General features: G+C 30.1%; 1 protein-coding gene across 4 annotated transcripts in view; it reads right to left on the bottom strand.

The window, feature by feature from the left end:
- Positions 1-3,245: 3,245 nt before the first annotated feature.
- The window catches only part of LOC147803424 (uncharacterized), a 40,146-nt gene continuing 16,032 nt past the window's right edge, over positions 3,246-27,359 (bottom strand). Inside the window, exons 1-6 of one of the 4 annotated variants that reach the window (XM_087151102.1) lie at positions 11,430-11,590; positions 9,587-9,695; positions 8,256-8,357; positions 5,967-6,074; positions 4,165-4,272; positions 3,246-3,342 (exon numbers count right to left, since the gene is read on the bottom strand). In XM_087151102.1, the coding sequence (XP_087007228.1) occupies positions 3,251-3,342; positions 4,165-4,272; positions 5,967-6,074; positions 8,256-8,357; positions 9,587-9,593 (417 nt within the window). In that variant the 5' untranslated portion in view covers positions 9,594-9,695; positions 11,430-11,590 and the 3' untranslated portion in view covers positions 3,246-3,250. Of the gene's footprint in view, positions 3,343-4,164; positions 4,273-5,966; positions 6,075-8,255; positions 8,358-9,586; positions 9,696-10,834; positions 10,933-11,127; positions 11,407-11,429; positions 11,591-27,359 lie in introns of those variants that run through there. The other 3 variants (XM_087151103.1, XM_087151104.1, XM_087151101.1) reach the window with 3 other exon arrangements.

Raw genomic sequence — 27,359 nt, 5'->3', positions numbered from 1 at the left:
TAATATTCTTACATATTGTACGCAAATACGTACAATTTTATATACAAACGTACATTGTATATACGTGCTATTATCGTAAATTTATACAATATATGCACTTAAGTACATAAAAGCATGCAAACGCATGAACATTATTTTCATATACGTTCATACATACATTGTCTATGATTGTCAAAGATACAAAACATTGCCTTTTTGTACAAACTAACATACATGCGTACATGTATCATAAATGCATAATTATATGTACTAAGCATATGCGCATTGCATTAAGTATATTACAATATAATTATGAATATTGTACGTACAAACAACGTTTGTGCATACATTGTATGTATTGGAATCGCAAATTGTACGTTCATGCGAGCGTATATTCTATGTATATAAAAATATGTAAGCACATGAATACTTACATAAAAAATTTGACTATAGTATACAATCGTAATAACTTGTAATCGTATAGTTTGATTACAAGTAATCACAATTACATGTAATCAAATTACATGTAATCATGATTACATGTAATCATATATTTTGATTACTTGTAATCATAATTACTTGTAATCGTTTTTGTTGTGATTACTTGTAATCGCAATTACTTGTAATCATGATTACAAGTAATTGATTACTGTAATCAAAATTGTAATCATGATTACAGCTGTAATCAAAATTTTTTGAAAGTTGTAATCACGATTACAAGTAATTGATTACTATAATTAAAATTGTAATCATGATTACAGCTGTAATCAAAATTTTTTGAAAGTTGTAATCACGATTACAAGTAATTGATTACTTGTAATCGTGATTACAAGTAATTGATTACATAGCTGTAATTATCTGTAATCAATTACAGTTGTAATCGATTACTGTAATCAACGGCCAACTCTGCTCCATACCCAGAATTTAAATTGGCAATTATCCTTTTAAATATAGCCATCATGTAGCATGGTTTCAAAATTTGTTAAAGTTAGAAAGAAGTTATTACGTTCTTCTCCTCAATTTGGTCAATCCGAATTTAGCATGGGTAAAAAGATACCATTTCTAAAAGCTTAAAGCCTGATCTCTCAAACAGTGCCAAGAGCTTTGCTAAGTAAAAGCTTCCGAAACATTTACTGCTAAACGAAAATTATTTTCAGAGAATTAGTATAGAGTTAGAGTAGAGGTTTCATAGAGTTAGCATGTTTCCACAATTCTGTCCAACCCCTGAATATACTGTAAATGTAATATAATTGTAATGTAAAACAAATGCTTCTATTCTAACGTGTAATAATATTTTGTGTTCTTTCACTAGACGCTTTGATTACCCGGTGTGCCATCCATCACGTGATGCTTCGCTCCAAATGAATAACTGTAACGGGGCTTTGAACTTTCCACTTTCTTTAAGGCTTGATAGGGATCATAGTGTCCAGGAACTATAAACACATTATCAAGTTTACAAGTTTTGAGATGCGAAAGTGTGCAGAAGTAATGGATTTTAAAAGTGCTTTAAAAAGTGAATGACATAAAGTGATACACAAGTGACATTAGTAAGTGATTAATTCGTGTCAGGGAGAATATTAGTGAGTATCAGTACAAAAACAGCTTGGGTATATTATCAGGGATGCTAACTGCTCCGCTTTCTGCTGAAGTTTTAATATTTTGTTGTTGTTGCTGTTAATTTACGTCGCACTAGAGCTGCACAATGGGCTATTGGCGACGGTCTGGGAAACATCCCGGAGGATGATCCGAAGACATGCCATCACAATTTTGATCCTCTGCGGAGGGGATGGCACCCCCGCCTCGGTAGCCCGACGACCTGCGCGCGAAGTCGAGCACTTTACGGTAGCACAGTTTAACGAGGACCAATACCGCACACCCTCGGTACCTACTCAGACTGATCCAAGTGGTCACCCACCCGCACACTGACCGTAGTCAGTGATGCTTGACTTCGGTGATCTGCTGGGAACCGTGTCTTAACGATCAGTCCACTGCGGGACCTAAGGTTTTAATAAATTGATAGCGAATTATAAGTAAAGCTTATAGAATAAGAATGATAACGCCCACACTTTAAAAGATTTCTCACGTAGTTAGAATTGTTGCAGTAATTCTGTACCAGCCCTGGTGAGCTCTCACTGATTCACTAGATCTGACATCACTAAAAAAGATAAGATGGCTAGGTACATAATATATAACATGAAACATGACGATAGATGACTAGGCACTAGATACATGACTAGGCATATAGTCTAGTATTTGGAAGGCGCAAACATTAATATGGAAAAAAGTACAATGGCAGTATATGTGCTCTGCGGTGGACCCACCTTCCCCGTGGCTGTCCGCATCTTCTGGTGGGTTACTTCCCGGTTACAATAATCTGATTTATATGAATGATAATAAAATGAGTTGTGGGCAAAATATTTTTTAATCAAATTAACTAACACATGAATTCTACATTAATATACTAGTTTTGCTACCTCAAGAAAAATTCTGATCATAAAGAGAAACATCCCAATTTACCAATGAAAGTTTTTTTTTCTTCTAATTGCTGATTTTTCCAAATTACTGATTACTCCATTCCCAAAGCTGCAGTGGTAAAATCTGAGTATAAATTTTTCAGCAAAAATTTACAACTATACTCTGTTGCTAGTTAATAAAGAAAAAAACATTATCTCTTTTGAGAAAGCCTGTTTGTATATAAGTGCGCGCCAAATTAATGCTAAACTCCCAGTTCAAGAAGCGTCTAGGATTTGAGTATAAACACGAAATTATAACCTATTTCTCTTTTTATAATAATTCTATGATTAATGGATGGGATAAATTATCTGACGTGTATTACTTTTTAAAGCTTTTATATTATTTTTGAAAGCATAGTTTTATAATTTTTAACGAAATATAACAGAACTATATGCTGTCGTTTATGATTACTGAAATCCTAGACCGCAATGGTCTTTTCTTAAATTGCAACGGAGTATAGGCTTTTTAGAACAACTAAATATTGCGTAAAGGCAGCGTCTGCCAGGAGTGATATAAGCATGGCGCCAAGTATTATTCTTATTTATACTTGATGCGCTAGGTACAAATTTCTAATAAATACAGCAAAAAAATAATTTTAATGAGAATAATTATTTGAGAATAAACAAATTTGGCCAAAAATGATTGTTATTTAATAATTTCGTTTAATAAAAAGTGCTTGTGTAACATGGAGTTGTAACAAAAAATGGCAGTTTTTAATAGGAAAAAAATCTTTAGCTATACCTGGGATTGCATCAACTTATGGAGGTGAACGTTTACGTCCGAATGTGTAGTTTGGGATCTTATCTTGCTGGTTCTTGTTGGCCGAATCTTGCTCGTAATAAACAGGAGCTGAAATATTTGAAAATATTATATTTTTCATGAGATTCACTCTCAATATTAGCAATATTTCAAATTAAGCTTTGCATTCAAGAAACTGATGATTCACAATTACTGTTGTAATTCATGTAATAAATACTTATTTAATTGTTAAAATTTCTTAGTGTTACTATTATTTAATAAAATTTTAGTTTCATGTCAGCACACTAGCCTGAATTTGTGCGAGTAGCAATACTTTAAAAGACTTTGTTTTGTTTATCATTTAAATTTACTAACGTAATCTTCTCATTACTTCTTTAATTCTATTATATTTCGATGAAGAAGCAGATAGCCCCCGGGGCTAAGTACTCTGTACCCAGAATTTAAATTGGCAATTATCCTTTGACAAATATCCTAATCCTATAGCATGATTTCAAAATTTATTGGTATTAAAGTTAAAAAGAAGTTATTAACTTCCTCTCCTCAATTGGTCGATTTGAATTTTGCATGGATACCATTTCTAAAAGCTTAAAGCATGATCTTTCAAACTGCGCCAAGAATTTTGCCACGTGAAAGCTTCCAAAACATTTGCTGCTAAACGAAAGTTATTTTTATAGAGATAGTATAGAATTAGAGTGGAGCTAGTATAGAGTTAGAGTAGAGTTAGTATAGAGTTAGAGTTGAGCTAGTATAGAGTTAGAGTAAAGTCAATATAGAGTTAGAGTTAGAATGTTTCCACTATTTTGTCCAACCCCTGAGTATACAATAAATCTATCATAATGGCAATGCAAAACAGATGCTTCTATTCTAACATGCAGCATTATTTTGTGTTCTTTAATTAGACGTTTTGATTACCCGGTGTGTCATCCATCACGTGATGCTTCTCTCCAAATGAATAACTGTAACTGGGCTTTGAACCTTCCATTTTCTTTGAGGCTTGATCGGGATCATAGTATCCAGGCGCTATAAACACATTATTAAATTTAAAAGCTTTGAGATGTGAAAGTGTGCACAACTAATGGATTTTGAAAGTGCTTTAAAAAGTGAATGACATAAAGTGATGCACAAGTGACATTAGTAAGTGATTAATTCATGTCAGGGAGAATATTACTGAGTATCATAGTAAAATAAAAACATAAAGTATGTGCGCACACAATCCAAAAGTATCTGGAAGCTCATAATATTGTTGATAATAGAATAATTTATTAAATGTACGAAATCAGTTAATATATATATTATATATTAATAGTTATATATTATATATTATAGTTATACATTAATATAATAGCTACATGCATATAAAGTAATTATTATATTAAATAATATTAGGAAATCACAATAAAAGATTTCCGATACTGCCACTGCAATCGTCCATTTTAGTTGTAAAGCGATAGTCGAGTTAAGTTGAGTTGTAAAATATCAGCTGATTGTAAGCTCGTCCGCTAACGATGGGATCGCTAAGCATAGGACAAAAGTGAGAGCTATATCTCTTCTCTTTGGGAGCAGCATGCATACAATTAAACACTGACTTTCTTCTACTATGCATAAATCATAATTACGCAGTCTGCTTCATATCCCCCCTCCCACTGCAAACTTTTTTTGTGCATGGATACCTTTTTTTATATAACAATAAATATTAAAAAAATATCTGCGAAATTGGAGAATCACCACGCGGATCCGCGCACGGCGGGCGTGTCTATATTATCTAACTGTGGTGAGTATCAGTGCAAAAATATTACGTGGATATTATCAGAGATGCTAACTGCTCCGCTTTCTGCTTAAGTTTTAATAAATTGGTTGAGGATTATACAGTAAAACTCTTAGAATAAGGATGATAACGCCCACTCTTTAAAAGATTTCCCATGAGATAACTGCACCTAGTTAGAATTGTTTTGGTAACTCAGCACTAGCCCTGATCAGCTAGCTCTCACTGATTCATTAGACCTGACATCACTCAGAAAGATAAGATGGCTAGGTACATGATACATGATCTAGTACATGGTATGAAACATTATGATTGATGGCTAGGTACTAGATACTAGACATATTGTGTGGTATCTGGACGACACAAACATTAATATAGAAAAAAAACAATGGCAATATATGTGCACGGCGGGGGATCCACCTTCGTGTTTATACTGAAATCCTAGACTAGAATTTCAGTATGAACACAAAATTATAACTTTTTTTTTTCTTACAATAATTCTCTGATTAAAAGATAGGATGAATTATCTGACGTGTCTTACTTTTTAAAGCTTTTATATTGTTTTTGAAAGCATAGTTGTATAATTTTTTAAAGAAATAAAGCGGAGCTATGTCGTGTTTGATTACTTAAATCCTAGACCGCAAAGGTCTTTTCTTAACTTGCAACGGAGTATAGGCTTTTTAGGAGAACTAAATATTGCATATAGGCAGTGTCAGCCAGGAATGATATAAGCATGGTGCCACAGTATTATTCTCATCTATACTTGGTGCGTAGGTACAAATTTCTAATAAATACAGCAAAAAATAATTTTTAAAAAAAAGTCTTGAGAATAAAAAAAATTGGCCAAAAATGACTGTTATTTAAAAATTTCGTTTCATAAAAAGTGCTTGTGTAACATAGAGTTGTGATAAAAAATAGCAGTTTTTAATAGGAAACAAATCTTTAGCTATACCGGGGGTTGCATCAATTCTTGGGGGTGAACGTTTATGTCCGAATGTGTAGCTTGGGTTCATATCTTGCTGATTCCTATCGGTAGAATTTGGATCGTAATAACCAGGAGCTGAAATATTTGAAAATATGATATTTTTCACAAGACTCACTCTCAATATTAACAATATTTCAAATTAAGCTTTGCATTCAAGAAACTGACGATTCTCAAATACAATTGTAATGCATCTAATAATTATAAACTTAATTGTTAAAACTTCTTAGTCTTAATATTATTTATTAACAACTTAGTTTCAGCACACAAGCCTGTATTTGGGCAAGTAGCAATAATATAAAAAACTTTGTTATGTTTTTCATGTTTTTTTTCCTTCTTAATTACTGAAGTGTGTAATTTCTACTACAAATTTGTGATAAATTTCTAAAATTTTAAAAAATTGGATTTGTCACGTATGATTTTTGCATTTATAAAAGATTTTTACAGTAGATAGTGCTTAAGTGTTATGAAAACAGTTGAATATAATTAAAATTTGGTTATTTTTAATAGTTCGGTATGATAAAGGAAACAGTTCTCTTTTAACGCTGATTTTAAAGTCTATATCAAACTTGTGAGTAAATTTATCATCAGCATTGTGTTTATTACTTTAATGTGGAAATTTTCACACGATTATTCGTTTGAAATTTGAGACAAAAATTTATGCTTTTTTATTTTTATGACGTTTATAGTGATATGATTGTAAAATAATTATAATCGTAAAAATTTCGTTGACTTTAAGCTAAATAACATTTACATTATGATAAAAATTATGAATCAATGTACAAAAGAATATTGCTTAAACTTTAATCTGAAAGGTCCTGTATGTTCTTTGTGAAAACATGTTGCATGCAATTGCCTCTTTTTTCAAAATGTTCTTTTTTAAGACGTTTTCATATAATGTTATGTTTTTTTTACTATGTTATTAATGCATAGTCTCTTATCAACGAGATACAAGCAATGGAATTGATTGATTTTGAACAAATATATAGCGTTAAATAAATAGCAGCTCTCTCAAAAAAGAAATTGATGGTAGTCAAATTTGGATCATTAATGAAGGCTGCTGTTATGTTTTTTCTTTTCATTCTTGTATCATTATTAACGTGATGTAACTTTTATGCAATTAAATGTTTCAGCAAATTTAATTTTGATAAAATACAATTACTACTTTTTTCGATTTCTAATTTCAAATGTTACCAAAATTTTTCGGCTAAAATTGTTGGTTAGTTACACACTACTTTTAAACTAATTAACGAATAGTTAAAAAGTTTTGATTTGCCAATGTAAAATTATTTTTACAACACAAAAAATTATTGACTATTATTTTTACATGACAAAAAATTATAAATTTTACTCAAAAATATTAATTAAAATTTTTTAATTGTTTTCATAAAGGCTTTCCTGGTTTCACTCTCTGAAAATATTTCTACGGGTGCCTTTCGGATTTTTTCCCAAGTGTTTTGTTAAGTAAAATTTCAGATTCTAAAAGGATAAAGTTACGTAAATATTTTTCCTATTTTCCGTCTTACTTTCAGTCCAGCAGCAAAATAAGCACAACACCTAAGCTTAAATTTATCCCTTTATTAAAAGTACTACTGCAAATTGGTATTGAAATAAAATTCTATCTAGATTGGTACGGAAATTAAACCTTACAAAGATAAGAAATTTTGGAGGTTAATAGGTGTAAAAAAATACACCTAAAGTAGAAAATGAGGTTATGTTTGTCATCATTAACCTCATCAATAAAATTTAATTTAAATCTTATAAAATCAACATCATTACTTTTAGTTGAAATCGGGTGAAATTATAAACACCTTAAATCTGCTTTTTTGCTCGAAGTAGAGAAAAAATTACCTGTATACCTCAAGATTAACCTAAGCTGGTTGCTCTAAATCAGATTTCTATCAAGCTCAAAACAACCTAAAGTATGAATAAAGCAACTTCATAGACCTTGTGAGGTTGATTTTTTTAAGATTGAGTTTGAAGTCAACTTCTAATAAACCTCAAAACAATCTCAAATAAACCTTCAGTTTTCGTAACGGAAAAAAACACGAATTTAAAGGTAAGAGTTTCTCGCTGAAAAAGACAAACGATCAGGAGACGTTATATATTATAATCCATCATAGCTATTGCATGATATAAAATAAAATATATATTTATTGACATAAAAGCCCCAAGAGTTAAGCTGTGTGCCATAAAATAAATTCACGAAACAAACTAATGAATGCAATAAGATTTAAATCAAAAATATTTGCAACATACCAGGATTGTTGTCAGTCTTTGGATCTTTGGGCCTCTTTCCAAAACTATGTTTAGGTGCTGAATACTGAACCGTTTTCACACTTTTTTCTGGGTCATATTGGCCTGGCGATGAATATAAAGGAATAAAGATATTTTAATTTTTACTATTAAGTATAATATCTTAATTCTATACATCAAGTTTAGACAGGAGTTCGAAATAAACTTCATTTCAAAGTAAGGCGTTAAAGATGTGTTTGTTAATAAATGTTACAGAGATAATTAGCATATTTGAAAAAAGCTCACTCATCTTCATACTGTCCTAATCCCTACAATTCTTGAAAAACGTCAGACTTTTTTGGTATTTTTGACTAAACTATGAGCGGCACAGTTTGCACCTTGCCTATACTCAGTGTATATTTTGAAGATTTTAGATTTCTTCCCCGAATTATCTAAATATTCGAAGAAAAATGTAACTGTGCAACTAAAATATTTATACAGTTGACGAAGAAGTCATGGAGTTTGTCACAATTCAATTTTTTATATTTTGAGATATAAGAAATTGAATTCGTGGAGACATTTTCGATGTATAGTGTCAACACTATGGTTAAATAACTTCGATATCTTCCTTGTGCAAAACTTGCTGATGACAAAAAAAGAAAAAAAAAGAAGAGTTCCATTCGTCGCATTAAAATTACTAAGCTTATTTAAAAGAAATAGGTATAGTTATTAACTAAACTTCAATTTCTTTCTTATATAGATTCAATTTATTATTTTTTTGGTTTGAGGCAGTTTAATGAAAATTCATTTCATATTTTAATAGAAATGTAAATTAATAAGTAAAATACCATATTTTGAATTTAAAAAAAAAATTGGAAGCTCTTATCGCTGGTAGCCCACATAGGGATTTAAACACAGTACCATAACATACCTGCCAACTTTCACTCTTTCCGAGAATGGATTTTTAGAGTGGTTGTAAAACAATGAACGAAAAACAATCTGACTCAAAAATATATTTATATTTTGATCCTGTTGAAATTCGCTTGAGCATGGATTATTATGCTTTTATATATTTATTGTAATTATTTATATGTAGTGGTGGTCAAACTCATTTATAATTATCATTATAATTCAAAAAGTTAATTGGAATAACATGAGTATTGCTACCACTTTAAATATGAAAATAAAATCTTCCGGAAGAGTTGGCAGGTATGCCATAATTCAGAAGCTTCATAAGTTTTGTGACCACTGCTCTAGTGCGACATTAACAACCAATTAACAACAATTAACAAAAAATATTACTAATCTGTAAAAATAAAAATATTGTTACTAAATCACTGGACGCAACAACTCACCAGACATATTGTCCAGTTTAGGATCTTTAGGTTTGAGAAAAAAACAAATATTTCGAAATGGATTCTAATACAGTCGTCAAGCTTTGGTCGGGATTATAAGCACCGTCAGCTATAAATAAACAAAAAATTTAACAAAATTGCTATAAAGACTTTTATAAAATTTGCATCTCATGACTATATATATATGAAATCTCATAGATATATATAAAAATAAATATGAATAACTATACGTTTAGTATCGCATAGCATTAAACCAAATGTACACATCCTGTAACCTGAATGCTCAAGTTTATAATGTTATTAAAAATTGCCAAAAGATTATGTTTCCTCAATGATTACAATATCACCATTCGAGGAAAATTGGAAACATGGATATAGGAAATAATCACCAAAAATGATTAAAATTGAAATTGTGAATCGTTGTTATAAGACGTGATACTCAAGAGATATAATATAAATGATGGAAATATAAAAAAAGATCTGTCACAAAAAATGCAGTAAAAATAGTTTCAAAAAGTGTATCTACTATTTAATTCAGAATAAATACAAATTGCATATCAGTGCTTCAATTTTTTGAAAAAGCAATGCACTAATCACTAATATCTCATTAGAGTTTAAAACTTGTCAAACACGTAAACGCTTTAAAACTCATTAGCTCTCAAATACATACCTTTTTTTTATAAAAAAAAAAGTCAAAATTAGCAGTTTAATTATTTTTCTAAGAAAGAAACAAATTGTATGTCAGCAATAATGTAGTACGTAATAATAAAAAAAAGAAATATTTGGTCCAAAAATTAGGCTATTATTTAACATTATTTATTACATCAAATAGAAGAAAGTATTGTTAAAATAAGAAATTCACTAAATCCAGCTTTTTAAAAAAAACGTTAAGCTCAAAATATTACTAGTTTCTAGTCAAACAAATTATTTATCAAAAATTACATATGGGATACTAGACCAGGATATTAAGTATTGGAAAATCAGTATTTTTTAGCATCATGATATCATAATAACGATATTTCAATATATGTATAGATTAAAATATCGTTATTATGATATCATGACGCTGAAAATTTTTTTTCCAAGGTTATATATATATATATATATATATATATATATATATATATATATATATATATATATATATATATATATATATATAAACATAATATAACTTGAAAAATAGTAAAAAATTTTAATTAACAGATTGTATGAAATAGTTGATAATAAATATATAAAGCATAATACATATCTGTGACCATAGAGCAGCTCTAATGCAATGTAAATAAAGAACCTATCAACCTTAATTTCAGTGCTGCCATCTATGAAAAAATACTTTAATAATAATAATAATTGGAAAATTTAAGTAACAAAACTCATAATAGGTCAAGAAGTTACAAATCAATGAAAAAAGTATTTAAATTGTAAAATCATTAAAAAAACATTCAAATATATAGCATTTGTATAGCTTAACATTTAAACAGAAATTAGGAATAAACCCTTTAATTGGTTTTCCTTCTTTCATAGAGGGATATACATACCCAGGGAGCAAAATGATATCTATTAGAAAGATGCGATGCAAAATGGTATTATCTATTAGAAAGATGCAATATATTATTGCCGTGCTAGAAAACGCGAGATTCCTGAATCATAACTTCTAATATTAGAGCTAATATTATATAAGATTAAATAGTATTCAATCTAAACATTCGAATTTTTAAAATTATCATCTATTTCATTATTTTTGGTCCAGCCCCACTTTCTTGTTAAAGGCTATCCCATATTATTAATAAATACACATTACATTTATTTATGAAAAAAAAAACAATAAATTAAATATTACTTAAAAAATTATTTTTAGCCAATGACACTAATTTTATGACAGAAAACGCAAGAAAATATTAGTGGATCTAAAGTCTGTTCGCGAAGGATATAACTCGAAACTTTGGTGAAACTGAAGTGAACTAGACGCGTGAGCTCAGTTTCTCTTAGTTCGCACCTTGGCCACCAGGATAAATAGATCTTGGTTGCCAAGGTTCGCACCGTAATTTAGTTTAGGCACGATCGGCGCGGTTACGTCGAACTCTGGTTGCCATTGGCGACCAGAAACAGACGCTCTCCTCTAATTGAATCTTAGCGAAAAATTTATTAATGATTGGAGAAAAAAAAATTATAATTTTTTTTTTTTTTTGGGGGGGGGGGGGGGTATTATATTTATTTTTTCGTCATTCTATTTTTGCATTATTTGTTAAAGAACATATATTTATAGACTTTTAAAACCGTTTGATAGAATAAAACAAAATATTCTGCACCTGCTGTATGATTAGTTTCAGTTTACCTTATTTAGTTTTTAAATTTAGTTGATTAAAAGTAAAACTTCTATCGTATATACTAGTTTCTATTTCTCTTTGTATATTTTTCCAAATTGAAAAGTCTTACATTTAAATATTTAACAAAATTAAAGAGAAAAATAAAAATTTACTCAGCACAATTTTTATTGTTCTTCTTCGAAATATACTGGTATCATAACTTCGCAAAATATAATCATTATACTTCTAATAATGAAATAATATTAAACCATCAAGGCAGTTTATATCTGTTGTCGAAAAATCGCCTTAAATTTGCATTAATTAAACAAAAAGAAAATCCATCTAAACCACCAGAAACCATAAGAAAATATTGCAATTTTAACTAAATATCACTTGAGATTTTTATTTAGTTATTAATTAATAAATTTGCAATATTTCTGTCAATCTGACCGAAAATTACTTTAAATACATAAAAAAAATAGACACATTTAAGTAAACTACACTGGTAGACAAAATTAAGAGAAAGCATTTTCGCACATTCATTCGCACATGCAAGATACCCGCGCACTACTCCATGTGTTTGTCAATGTCTTGCCAGTGAATGGCACTTTCATTTTTGTTTTGCATAATTTATTATCATGGAATAAGCTATATCCATACCAAATTTCATTCATTTATATTCAATGTTTTTTTAGATATTTGGGAAAATGTCTTCCATCTCTTAATTTTGTTCACCAGTGTATTAAAAGGAAGTAATCACAGATGAAGAGGCAGTCTAAAATATTTGCTACTACAAAATAGGAAGTACACCCTCCCACAATATTACACAAGAAAATAGAGTATTAATATCATTGCTTTCTGAGCTAGAATTTTAGGAAGTTAATCAACAGGCAAAAAATATGGCCTAAATATTTCCGATTAATTTGTTGTGAAAATAATAAAGATTTCAAACATTTTAGTTACATTAAAATGTGTTAGAAATTCTTCAATTTAATACTTAACATTTAGTTGCATGTATAAGAAGTATTAAAAACAATAGCTATTTTAAAAACTCATTATCCATTACCCAACAGCGATTGGAAATTTCTTTATATATTCTTTTTTTCCCTTGCCCAGAGTGAGTTTCGATTTTTTTAATTAAAAAAAATATATTTAGCTTGCTTTAAGCTTCATTTTTTCATGTAAATAGTATAATTAATTTAATTTAAATTTAATAAACTTACTTTCATAATGAATTTCCACACGAGAGCATATTTTATCTTAATATAATAAGATCTTTTAAAGTGTAAACTTGCATTAGCATTAGTTAGCATTTGAAGTACATGAGACGGCACCTCTTTAATGCCTCTCATGATAAGCTAAACAGAAATGAAAATCTAACATATAGACCATTTATTTCTGTGTATATCAACGTAAATGTCAATGACATAAGTCAAAATAAATTTAATATTTGATTGCTTGAATTTAGAAAAATTAATGCAGCTGCTATTTTGATAGGGATGGTGCAATGTTTATGAGCAAATTGACTTGGAATGTGTAATAATTATATTTTCATCGTGATATGTTTCACGAAAGCACAGTTGCTTACATGAAGAAATTTTAAAGGGAAACTTCGTCAGTTATTCTAACAGAAATTGAAAATAACCGTGGGTTAGATAAGACTGAAAAGAGCAAAATCTACTAATATTTTTTTTTCTTAGTTGTGGTTTAAGCATTTAGGAGGAAAAGAAGTTAGGTAATTTTCATTAGTGAAAATATTTTATAACCGTCGTTGAACAGCCGACCCAATTTCGAGTTTACGACTACTAATGTTCAACTCCGTAGCCTTGTAATTTTGATTCCAATCCGGAAGACAAGGGAACTCCTGGATCAAGTATTGGGAGAAATTTGTCGTTGTTGAGGACTTTTTGATGGAACTAACCAATACCTCCTAGAAAAGAGAAGGCACGGGTTACCATTTCCACCACTGTGCAACTTAGTAGCCCAAACGTAGTGACATCATTCTTCTTTTTCATCGACTGCGCAGTTTATGTTCGTCACGTCGGACTACTAAATTGATCCGTGCTGAGGCCTTCTTTCTTCTAGGATTAGTTCAACTAACCCGCATTTGCGTTACATGGAGAGGAAAACCACGTGAACCTCCCACGGTTAGCCTGACAGCAAAGGGAACATGGAAAACCCCTGGAAAGCCCCTTTCAGATTCCTGTGCAGAAACCTCTGTAAATCATTGGCTTGATTGTGGAACTGGCAAACGTCATATTTGATTCATTTAAAAAACGCAGTACCCTCGGATAAATTGACATTCCAGACAACTTGACCTTTGTCGTTTAAATTATTTCGTAAGAGAAATAAATTATTTAATAAAAGAAATGCTAGGTTACTATAAGTAACCTAGTATTTCTTTTATTAATGTATAATGTAATCCTAGTAACACCTAATTCATTATGCAATTTTATATAAATGTTTGTAATAAATAAGAGAAAATTATATTTCTATTTATTTAGAAGCTACGGGTTAGTTTCAAAGGAGGACGGGTACATTATTGGACAAGCCGTCCTCGGGGACGGGTAAAATTTTTAAGTTTTTTCGAGTCTTGCGCTATAGTGTTTATTGATTTGAACTTAAGAATAAAATTCTTACATTCATTTGAATATAAGAAGGAAAACTTTCTTTTCACTCATTTTTTTTATTTTGATTATTTAGCAAAATGTGGTGAAAATAATAACTGTACTAAGCCGTGGCAATAGATATTTCAGACAACTCTTTTTTTTTTAAAAAAAAAAACTTTATTTCAATACAAGGGAAAAGTGTAAATCTAATTTCTGGAGAGGGATTTTCCAATTTTTCTTTTAACGGTGTGTATATATTTTTTTCTAAAGGAAATTCTCGAAAAAAAATTTAAAATTACGATATTTTTTGAAAGCTCAATGTCAGACAATCTAACTATCACCTTTTGACTAGTCAATATACACTCTATCACAAAAAAATCTACGCACCAAGAAGCAATCATCCGATTGCTTTGAAATTTCGTATGCATGAATGTTTTGAACAGATATGGCTGGAATGATGCCGACTGGGGACGTATAGTCTTTAGCGGCGACTCCCGCTTCCAACTGTGCCCTGACGATCATCGAAGACGTATTTGGAGACGCACAGGGCAGAGGGGGGATCCTGCCTTCACTATTGCACGCCACACCGGCCCTCAACAAGGCATTATGGTCTGGGGTGCCATTTCCTTTGACAGCCGGACCCCTTTTTTCGTCATTAGAGGTACACTTACTGCACAGCAGTACGTCGACGACATCCTAAGACCTGTTTTGCTACCGTTCCTTTTGCAGCACCCTGGGCTGGTTTTTCAGCAGGACAATGCCAGACAACATACGGCACGTGTTGCTATGAACTGTCTGCAAGCTTGTCAAACTCTTCCTTGGCCTGCCAGATCACCAGATCTCTCTCCCATCGAGCATGTCTGGGATATGATTTGAAGGCGATTGCATCTGGCACGGAATGTTGATGACCTCGTTCGACAATTGGATCGAATTTGGCCGGAAATACCGCCAGAGACCATCCGGGAGCTTTATCGGTCTATGCCACGCCGTGTCGCAGCTTGTATCCAGGCTAGAGGCGGGTCAATACCTTATTGAACTTGTTACTGTAACTCTGCAATAAATTATTCAATTGTTCTGAAACTTTAATCATTTACTATTCCGTACATTGTCTTCCTATCCACCAATTTTCGTTTCAATCGGACAACTCCTTCTTGGTGCGTCGATTTTTTTGTTATAGAGTGGATATAACGTTGTTGCTGAGTGGGAAGATTAAAACACGCATTAGGCAAGGAAAGAGGGCACAAAATTTATTTAATAATCATTAGACAGAGAGTAGTTATCAAAGTGGAAACGAACAAGGTGGATGTTGTGCTCCTCAATAAAAGTTAGGGGAAGTCTTGCAAAGTAAATCCGAAATATGTTTCGTTTTAAGGAATAAGAGAAATCTTAGAAATTGCTATTGGTCTGTTAAATGGGTCCAGGAAAAAAGTCTTTCCCACGCATTAGTTTGAGGGGAAATCACCAAAATGATAATTAATGCATGTAACCTGACCAGAGTGCTCAAACTGGTAGAAATATTTTTATACAGATATTTGGAAACTCACTGCTTTGCTGTTCCTATTCATTATACCGAGAACAGAAGTCCCTTGTAGAGATTTTTCAACAGAAATAATTTCTTTCAAATAATTGGAAAGGTAAAAAATGGGAGTTTTTTTTTAAATTGATTTTAAAAATTTTTAATTTTTCAGAGGACGCTGATCACCTAGCTTACATAACTAGAAATTTTTGCAAAATAGACAAGCTAGGCTAATTCCTAAGTAGGAAACTGTGAAAATGATTAGGAAAAAGCTGGAAATCGTTTTAAAGGTGGTTTGAGACTAATTTTACCTGAAATTTATCCCTTTGAATACTATACCTGAAATTGATTCCTTCAAAGCATACAGTACTTGTCCTCTTAAATTGACTGAGGGTTAGAGGGAAAACCTAAACAATGCTATCTAGATGAGTCAGGTGTTGTTTCATATGCATCTGTTATGCTGAATTGAATGATACTAAAATAAAGGCAATAGTACCAACAGCTTAGAAGCTATGAGGTACTAAGGAAGTAAGAAGTATAAAAAAGTACAGAATTTGATAAACGCGTCTTCACTATGTACCTAAATGATAAATGCGATATTCTAAGTTTTTCAAACGTGTACATAAGTACAATCACAAAATGTATTTTTTACACGCCATACATATTAAATCCCTACATCCTGATTCTGATTTTGTACGAATGCTTTTCTGAATCACCCGTCCCCAAGGGGTTAAGGGATAGTTTATTATGCAGACATTTATTGACCATTTAAATTAGTTGTATTTAATTACGAAAATTCAAACGCAAACAAGAATGTACAGTCCGCAAAAAAAAAAACGAATCACCCTGAATAACTTTCGTTCTAATGAACGGATTTTCACGAACTAAGTGTCAATCTTAATGGTTCCTGGGGGTGACCTCAAATATGCTAATTAATTAGTGCTAACTATTAATTAAGTTACGAAATCAGACACAAAAACGTACTTTCTCTGAATAAACATATATTTTTTTTTACATATTTGGAATCTAGACACTTGAATTAGGGGGGGTAGACAAAATTTTAAAAAAATTGGGTGGTAAATTGGGTAGGAATAAAGGTTTATATATTTGGCGATAGTCCAGAAAACCGCCAAAAAAAGTCGCCTGCGCAAATGAATATTTTAAGATAACCCATTGACTAATTCAAAAGAGGAATGCGTAATTTTACTAGGTTGCTAGGCAACCACGCTCTGACTGTAGAAAAAAATTGAAATAATGTTTGTGATTGCTGGGAGAGGTTTAATTAATTGTTAATAGTAAATATCTCAAAGTTTCTGGCAATAGACAATTTTTAAGCTGATTTCAGTCCAAAAAGCAAAAGAAATATTTTAATCCCCTTTGAAAAGAAAATTTTTATCGATTTATAAATTATTTATGATTTTCTAAGTTTTTAGAATTTAAATACGTGAACTTTTTACCGATATTATATAGATTATGCTGTTTTTGCTATATTTATTCGAGGATTTCATACTAAAATTAAATTAACGTAACTTATTATAGCTAAATACAAAATTTTAGGGATAATCATTTTTACAGCTTTAATCGAGTCTTCTAAGCAAGAAAGTTTGAAGAAAAAAAAAGTACTTGAAAAATAAAATGTAGATTGTATAGTAATTCTAATGCACATTTACAAGATTTTCTATAATTTACGATATTTCTTTTTTCTATAACTCAAGGAATTGCTGAATGTTTAGTGGCATTTTAAAGACATTGAAATATGTTTTGTTTAAGAATAAGATATTGAAATAATATGCTGCATATTGTATGATTCGTTGTTTATAAAATCGATTCATTCTGCTAGATATTTAGGTTACATGGTTTTCTTTGGATAAAGATGATTAGCAAATAGCATCCTCGTGTTTTGATGCATTCTGAAACTTACGTTCTCGAATTCACCATACAATGTCGCACAGCATATTCTTCAATTACGATAAGCTACATTTACCACCAAATACTGCTACTATGATTATTTATGTTTTCTTATATATATCTGATACTCTGCTTTTAAACAGAGCTAGTAAGATCTTTAAGTTACTGAAATGGGGCCCAAAAACTTAAAAGATAAAATATTTTATTTCATTAACTCAAAATATCCGGTGTCAAAATTTTAATTTTTTAGTTAAATATAAATTTTACAATATTGATGCTCTTACGTTTTTAAAGACCACATGAATCCTGTTAAAATGCATATGTTTACTTTAACGAGTGTAAAATCCTTATCAAAATAATGATCAAGACCCAAATGTAAAACAGTATAATTGACGATAAAAGCTCAACTGGCTTCAAAACATATGAAGAGGGAAGTAAAAGTCGACATGTTTCGAGCGTTCAAATATAATCGCCCATTCTCAAGACTTGTCAGGCTTGAATAACTTGTGACTTTCATTATTGGACTCTCAAAACATGTTTACTTTTATTATCATCTATTATTTTTTTAAAGCAATGAAGTTTTCATATTTTCGATTTAGTTTCTTGGGATTATCCATCTAGTTACACAACATATTAAATTATTTCACTCGATATTAAAATAAGTTTTGAAAAGGTATTTTTTATGTATCGATGCCAAAGTTTATTCTATATATATTTTAGGGTATGCTTTCGGAGTATTTTGATCGAGTTTATTTTTACACCCTTATTTGCTTAAAATTATTAAATAATTTGCTTAAAATAAATTATTCAAGCTATATGATTTAATGCATTTATAGTATAATAGTAAACGGGGCTTCCATCGCATATTCTTAACCTTAATACCTGTATTATTAAATAAATGGAATAAGCTTAGATAAATAATAAAAGCTAATTTTTTCCTCGTTTTAATTTTCAAGGAATAATATGTTTCGATCAAACAGATTTCATTCTGGAAATAGCGAAATTATTGAGTAGATCCCTTGGAGCAATATCATTCTTATCCTCTTTTGACGAAATATAGGAAAAATTAGTTTTCACAGTTTCTGTAAAAAGTATGTTAGCCTTCTTGCCACGGTTTCTTTTATTTATTTTTTTATTAAAATAAGTTCGGAAATTGCGTATTTTTTATAGCATTTTTTTAAAATCAGATGACTCTAAAATTGGCACAGCTTCGGAACCTTCTTACAAATTTCAATTTTTAGTATTTCAACAAAATAAGGCTTTCTTAACAAAATAAGGTATTTTCCTGATAACAAATTATACTACAATAATATATTGTGAATCGTACTAAAGTAAAAAAATAAACAAAATAGTTTAGTATATTATCGGGAAAAAAATCTACTTGGTATCATAAAGAAAGAGTAAAAGATATAATGAAATAATTAGTGAATCACACGTGATCAGATAATTAAAAATTTAATTTCACAACTAGGATGTTAGGACGACATTTAAGATACTCAGATATTTTAAGACGCTTAAAAATTTGGCTGCGTATTCGACAGCTTTTTATGTTCTGTATCTTTAAACTCTTTGTAGTGACTTATAAAACATCAAAACTATTTTAGATAATCTATGTTGAAGTCAAAACAAACAAAAAAAAGACAATTAATAATTTATACTCTTTCTTCAAAAAAAATAGTATGCTTAGTAAATAATCAGCTGTTTTGCATTAAATAATTTTTAACAGCGGAATGTTTTTAATTTCTTAACAAGGTTTTATTCTTAGCTAGCAGACAATAATTCTTTTTAAGAAAACTTTACTATAATTTAGAAAGGAACTTTACTTTAAAGAAAACCTAAATTAAAGAACTGAAAAAATTGATTAGTATATTAATAAAGAAATAATAAACGTAAAAGGGCAAAGAATAAGATTCTTAAAAATTTCAAAATTTACTTAAATAACTGGTAAAATAGTTCTGCGAAACATTTGTGAAACACTTCCAGAAATTTCTATTAAGATTAAGGCGATATAAGGTAAGCCAACCAGTGATGGAACACACCCCAGTGAAGGAACATTTCATAGATATTTTTTTAAAATAAGATTTTAAACGTTTTACTTTAGATTGATTGGTAACAGTAGCTTACTACCTAACAATAGGAAGTTATCTAACAATGCATTGAGTTACCTGGTCTTAGAGTCTTCTCTGGAAAAAATTTTGAATTTGTTAGTATCTGCTCAACGCCTTGTTTCTTTGACACAATTATAAGGTCAGTGGTGCTAGTTATCCGTTTAAAGTAAAATTAATTGCATATAATAATGCTTTTTTTCTCATTGTGAAAAAGTTGTTCAAAATATGGTTATTGAAGTTACGTTTTATTTATTTCAAGCATCATAACATAAGCAGGTACTGAGATTAGGGGTGCTTATTAACTGGATTACCAAACGATGAAAAACCAATGAATAAACAAGTGTTCCTTTATTGGGATTTTTTCAAGTTAATGAAAATAAAAGAAAAATTTTAATTTTCTTGTACCTTTTGTCATATTATAAATCAAAATTATGTTAGAAATTAAAAGAACAACTTCTAACCAGTGAAGGAACAGGCATGTTCCTTCACTGAGAATAGATTTCCCAGTGAATGAATAGTAAGTGAAATATGATTTTACATGGATAATTAGTAGTTCAGCGACATAGAGGACTCCTAAAATTCAGTTAAATGTTGTATGAATAGTTCCTATAACAATTTCATTTAAATATGCAAATTTAGTTGCTAAATTTATTTAAAGAATTATAATAATAATTAATTTATTATTTATCTTTATAAATGTAGTGATTAGTTATTACATCATACCTTAGACATATTAATAAACTATGTTTATTTACTAAATATAACAACTAAATATAATAATAAAAGCTTGAATGCAAAATTTCTTTGCGGGATTTTGTGCCAATAATTAGCTAAATTATTATCTTATTGCCGTCATTAATGTCCTAACGGGAACTGGTAGGAAAAATCCATTTAAAGACAATTATCTAGGTGAAAAATGGGTGAAGTTTTTTTAAGGCGACATCCACCGATAACTCAGTGCAATGCGACGATAATTTCAAAAGGCAAAACTTCCCTTAGAGAATAATATTTGAAATACTGGTTTTAAGAACTTCAGAAGAATCTTTAGGAGGGAAGTAGCCCTGGCATCCTTTTATAAAGTGATTGCATTTACAATGCGAATGAAACAAGAGTTGAATACTACCCATAAACGGGAAAACTCTTCGGCCTTAAAAATTATAAGGATTTATATTCTAAAGTACCTAGGAAAAAAAAGTTCCTCCCTTGGTAGTTTTTCCTTACAGAAGAAGTCGTTGAGATATTACAGAATCAGTCCCTGCTACATATTTCATTGGAAAAAGCTGTTCATGAAATGAAACGATGACTGCAGCAACATTTTACAAATATATTGCAAATGCTTCTACTCATGGCTGATTAAAAATGCAATCAAATTACATATTTTGCTTCTTCTGGATAGGTATAAATCTCATATCAATTTGAAACTGAGCAGGTTTTGTTCCTCAAAACAAATTTTCTGGTTTAGTTTTCTACCTAATTCATGGAAATCTCTCGTTAGATCTTGAAAACAAAAGAATTGTAAAACAATATGTCTAGAAAATTTTGCATCCATTTTTAAATAAGATTTGAGGCATCAACTGATGAAGTTAAAATGCTTTTATGAAATGCGATATTTTTCCATTCGATGTAGAAAACGTTGACTGTAACAAATGCATGCAAAACACACACCAAGAATTAATGAGCAAGACAACTTATCGAGACTACAACTTATACAACTTATTGCTTCGAGAGTAACGATGCGCTATTTCTTCAGAAGCTTGAGATGGAAATCTCACAAGTTATGTTGCAAATTTTTAAAGGAGCATTGACAGAAAAGTTTAATCTCCCAAATATCCAATAGCCTGTGCTTTTCTCAATATTGAAGAATTTATTTCAAAAAGAACAATTGTATAATCAAATTTTGGCTCTGAAGCTGAGACAACTAACATTAATAATGAAAGTATCTTGAAAACTGATTTTGAGATAAGTCCTCTTGAGGCATTATTAGCTGCAAAAACAATTGGTTTCATAAGTAACTACTAGATATAAGTCAATGAGAGATGGGTTTTACTTAAACTTCGAAACTCCTTATTCTCATTTATTATCCAGTGAGGAATTCTGGAAATGGAACTAGAAAATCAAAAGAAATTTCGAAGATACATTTACATTGGCCAAAAATTTGGAAAAAAGAGGAAGGATAAATCAAAAGAAATAAATTACTCATGACGAAGAGAAAAAAAATACTTAAAAAGATTTTAAAAAAAGCTTCAAAAATATGGGGAAAAGAGTAAACAAAAAAATGATCGAATTATAATAATAATAAAAACATCATCGGATTACACAATGATAAACATTAATAATTTAGAACGGACTATTAAACTGTGAGAAAAAAATGAAAAACATTTTTTTTTAAAATTATGTATTCAAACATATTTTACTTTCCATTCCATGACTGATAAAAAAGTAATATTTTCCACATTACCTATGGTTATATGTCGTAATTCCAAGAAAAATCTTGTTTTTAGACATTTGTGTGGCCTATGGACTCCTAACGAGCATCAAACATTCTCAAAATTAAGTGTTCATTCACTGGAAAATTTAGTGTTTATTCACTGGTAAGAACTGTTCCTTCACTTGGTCATCTTACAACTTATTTAAACCACCAAAAGCTTAAAACAATATTATGTAAGTTATCTAACTTTTATTTACATAATTTGCATTTAATAACAAATATGTCGACGTCATCATTTAGCTAAATTTACAAATTTTGAAATTTTTATGAATTTTTTTTAAAGGCAAGCTAAGCTTAAGTGTTCCTTCATTGTTTAGTTTACCCTATAAGACGTTGAGAAATTTGCGATGTTGTGAGAGATGTTTAAAAATGTTGACTACGTATTTTTATTAATATGTATAAAATATGTATTCAAGAAATTGATAAATATAGTATTCCAAATCTATGCATACGTATGTATATTATTGAAATTGTATCAGTTATTGAAAAACAAAATAAAAAAAAAATAAAAAATAATCAAATTAAATAAGCACAATCTGGTGTATTCTATCAGAAGCACGCTTTTTTAAAACTAGACATTTGTTGAATAAAGTGTTTTTTATTCAAAATTTTTTTCTAAATTGCAAATAAATTATTAAATGACTAAAAAAGAAACATCGTATTTTATAGTGTGAAAGAAATGAAAATAAAAAGATTAGCAAACGATTATTAGCGAAAAAAATATGAATGAAATTTTACGCTACGCGCGCGAAGTCAAGTTCCTCCCAAGTTTATCACATTTTAATTTTAATCGCCCCAATTAGTTATTTCTTTATTGTCGCCAAATTATTTTTTTAAAAATAATTAATTTTAATTTTTCTCAGCTTCTAATAAATAAAAACAGTTGAAACTTTAGATTTTTCAATTGAAAAATATGTAGATTAATATGGTATAAAAAAATTCATACCTTATAATTCAATATTTTTTCATCCTCACTTTAATTAAATAATAAAAAATAATAAATAATTATTAAAAATTATTATTTGCATGAAATTATCTTTGGGTAAATGAGTTTTATGAGTGGGTGCAATTTTTTTTTGAATTGCTTCATTAGTTTTGAAAATATAACTGAAAACGCAAAAAACGAAATTAACATTAAGGGGTACGAACTTTGAATCGCTCTCCTGACCTAACTATGAGGACCACATTTCCCAGATTGCGGCTACCCCCTATATTTTGAAGATAAGAAATCCAAATATGTAAAAAAAAATGCATGTTTATTCAGAGAAAGTACGTTTTTGTGTCTGATTTCGTAACTTAATTAATAGTTAGCACTAATTAATTAGCATATTTGAGGTCACCCCCAGGAACCATTAAGATTGACACTTAGTTCGTGAAAATCCGATCATTAGAACGAAAGTTATTCAGGGTGATTCGTTTTTTTTTTTGCGGACTGTACAGGTACACAGTACAGCGATTGTAGTGAATGGCAGATGACCACGTGAAACGTCAGAGCGCGAATAATCACGCAGAGAAGCTAACTGCTCCGGACACGCCAAAATAATTAAAAAACGGTAAATAACTATGAGATAAATTTTTATATATTGGACTAATTTTGCTTGCTTTTTTAAAAGGTATAGCATGTCATAACTGTAATAAAGTGGTGAATTTTATAAGCCTACGAATTATTTAGAAATAGTGGTGGATAAAAATCTATTAAATTGAATTTATTAAACCAAAAATCACAATTGTTGTACGACCACTTTAAAATATTTATTTGCTGTCCGGAGCAAGTTGCCATCTCTGAATCACGTGACTCCCCACTTCGGGTGAAAACGAAAGTCAAATTTTTTTGCCTAAAATAACTTAATAAATTGCACTTCTAAAAAAGTAATAAAATTTTATTACTTTTATTTATAACTCATTTTAACAACTTTTTTACTGAATTAAAAAATCTTAAATATTCAGAACTAGAAAATGTCGTCATATATTAACAATGTTTCAGTGGGTACCATTAAACTGTAACATTATAAAAATACATTATATCAAAACCCACATTTTCATCCAGCTATATTAGGGCACAATTTATTACACAGATAGTTATTGCCGATCTATTATAGTTCGATTTAACGAAAATTCAAACGCAAGAACGTATTGGTTTTCACAGTACAGCGATTGTAAATGAACGGCAAATGGACATGTGTGACGTCGAATCGCGAATAATCACGTGCCTCCCCGTTTCGTATGAAATGAAAGTAAATGTTTTTTTGCCTCAAAATAACTTAATAATTTGCACTTCTAAGAAAGTAATAAAATGTTTCCTGAGAGTTTTGAGGGATTCTGAATATATTTTAAAAATAATTTACTCTAATTTTCCATTACTTTTACATTAGGGAAACGATTATCCGAAACGATCGGGATCATCGATATTCCGGATAACTGATTTTTCTGGTTTTCTGAATCGCAATAAAAAGTCGTTTTTTTTAATAGTTAAACCCGACTAAAAAAAAAATTTAAAATAATCTTAAAAAGAAGAAAAAACGATGAAGTAATACTCTAATGATTATTTCCAAAAAGATGGTAAGGTAAACATCTTTCAAAAAAGAAAGAAAAATCCTAAAATCTTATAAGGAAAAAAAAAATTTTTTTTTAAATGGCGGGAAAACTAATCGAATTTCGTTCCGGTGTTTTGGTTTTCTGATTTCCGGATAACGGGTTTTGTACTGTATCACAGATTTGTCCCCTTCGTTGCCTATAGCAATATCACTTAGAAGAGGCAAGTGTCGAAAGGCAGATACCTCGATTGACTCGCTCACATTAAAGCAATAAGAGACAAAATGGTTAATTATAAGCATTTATTAAGAAAATTCAATGTACTTGTGTAGAGGATGGACAAAAATATGGTAATAATTTTAAACTAACACTATGTGAACAATCTTTCTTACAGCAGCAAATCTTTTTGAAAATTTTATATGGTTAAACAGCTTAAAATATCGTGTTTAAAGATTTTAGAAATGGTGACCTTTTTACCCACGCAAAATTTGCAACGAAAGAAATGAGCGTAAAGAAATTAAAAGCACTTTTCCTATTTTAAATACCATTATAGTTTAAGAAGAATGCAATATTTATATAAATAATTTTTTCCCCTTCTCGAATTTTCATTTTTGTATATAATTTATTAGTGTATTTTATCATCATGTTAATTAACTAGCGTAATCTTCTTATTCCTCCATCCTTCTTTAATTCTATTACATTTCGATGAAGGAGCAGATAGCCTCCAAGGATAAGTACTCCGTATCCAGAATTTAAATAGGCAATTATCCTTTTTAATATCGCAATCCTATGGCATGATTTCAAAATGTATTGGTATTAAAGTCAGAAAGAAGTTATTAACTTCCTCTCCTCTATTTGGTCGATCCGAATTTTGCATGGGTAAAAAGATACCATTTCTAAAAGTTTAAAGCATGATATCTCAATCTGTGCCAAGAGCTTTGTTAAGTAAAAGCTTCCAAAACATTTACTGCTAAACGAAAATTATTTTCATAGAGTTAGAGTTAGTATGTTTCCATAATTTTGTCTAACCCCTGAATATACTGAAATATAATATAATTGTAATGTAAAACAAATGCTTCGATTCTAATATGTAGTAATGTTTTGCGTTCTTTCATTAGACGTTTTGATTACCCGGTGCGTCTTCCATCATGTGATGCTTCTCTCCAAATGAATAACAGTAACTGGCCTTTGAACTTTCCACTTTCTTTAGGGCTTGATCGGATCATAATGTCCAGGCGCTATAAACACATTAATTAATTTAAAAGTAAAAGTTTTGAGGTGTGAAAGTGTGTGCATAAGTAATGGATTTTGAAGGTGCTTTAAGAAGTGAATGACATAAAGTAACACACAAGTGACATTAGTGAGTCAATAATTCTTGTCGGGAAGAATATAAATGTGTATTAGTGCAAAAAATGTAACACACAAGTGACATTAGTGAGTCAATAATTCTTGTCGGGAAGAATATAAATGTGTATTAGTGCAAAAAAAGTAACACACAAGTGACATTAGTGAGTCAATAATTCTTGTCGGGAAGAATATAAATGTGTATTAGTGCAAAAAAAGTAACACACAAGTGACATTAGTGAGTCAATAATTCTTGTCGGGAAGAATATAAATGTGTATTAGTGCAAAAAAAGTAACACACAAGTGACATTAGTGAGTCAATAATTCTTGTCGGGAAGAATATAAATGTGTATTAGTGCAAAAAAAGTAACACACAAGTGACATTAGTGAGTCAATAATTCTTGTCGGGAAGAATATAAATGTGTATTAGTGCAAAAAAAGTTTGTGTATATTATCAGGGATGCTAATTACTCCATTTTCTACTTTAATAAATTGATAGCGAATTAAACAGTAAAACTTATAGAATAAGGATGATTACGCCCACTTTTTAAAAGATTTCTCATGAGAAAACTGCACCTAGTTAGAATTGTTCTGGTAACTCAGTACCAGCCCTGGTGAGCTCTCACTGATTCATTAAATCTGACATGAATCAAACAGATAAGATGACTAAGTACATGATGACCTAGTACATGACATGAAGCATGATGATAGATGACTAGGTACTAGATACATGACTAGGTATATAGTCTAGTATTTGGACGGCACAAACATTAATATATATAAAAAAAAACAATTACAATATATGTGTGCGGCGGTGGATCCACCTTCCGGGTTGCTTCCCGGTTACCAGTCTCATCTCTATGAATGGTAATAAAATGGGGGGGGGGGAAAGCTAAGGTGAGAAAAATAATTTATAATCAAATTTATTAGAGCAAGAATTATACATTAATATACTAGGT

Source organism: Parasteatoda tepidariorum, chromosome 9 (assembly GCF_982258835.1).
Source record: "Parasteatoda tepidariorum strain Cologne lab strain chromosome 9, Ptep-v5.0, whole genome shotgun sequence".
Lineage (NCBI taxonomy): Eukaryota > Metazoa > Arthropoda > Arachnida > Araneae > Theridiidae > Parasteatoda > Parasteatoda tepidariorum.
The sequence above is the reverse complement of the archived record's forward strand: the minus strand, read 5'-3'. Positions and strand labels throughout refer to the sequence as shown.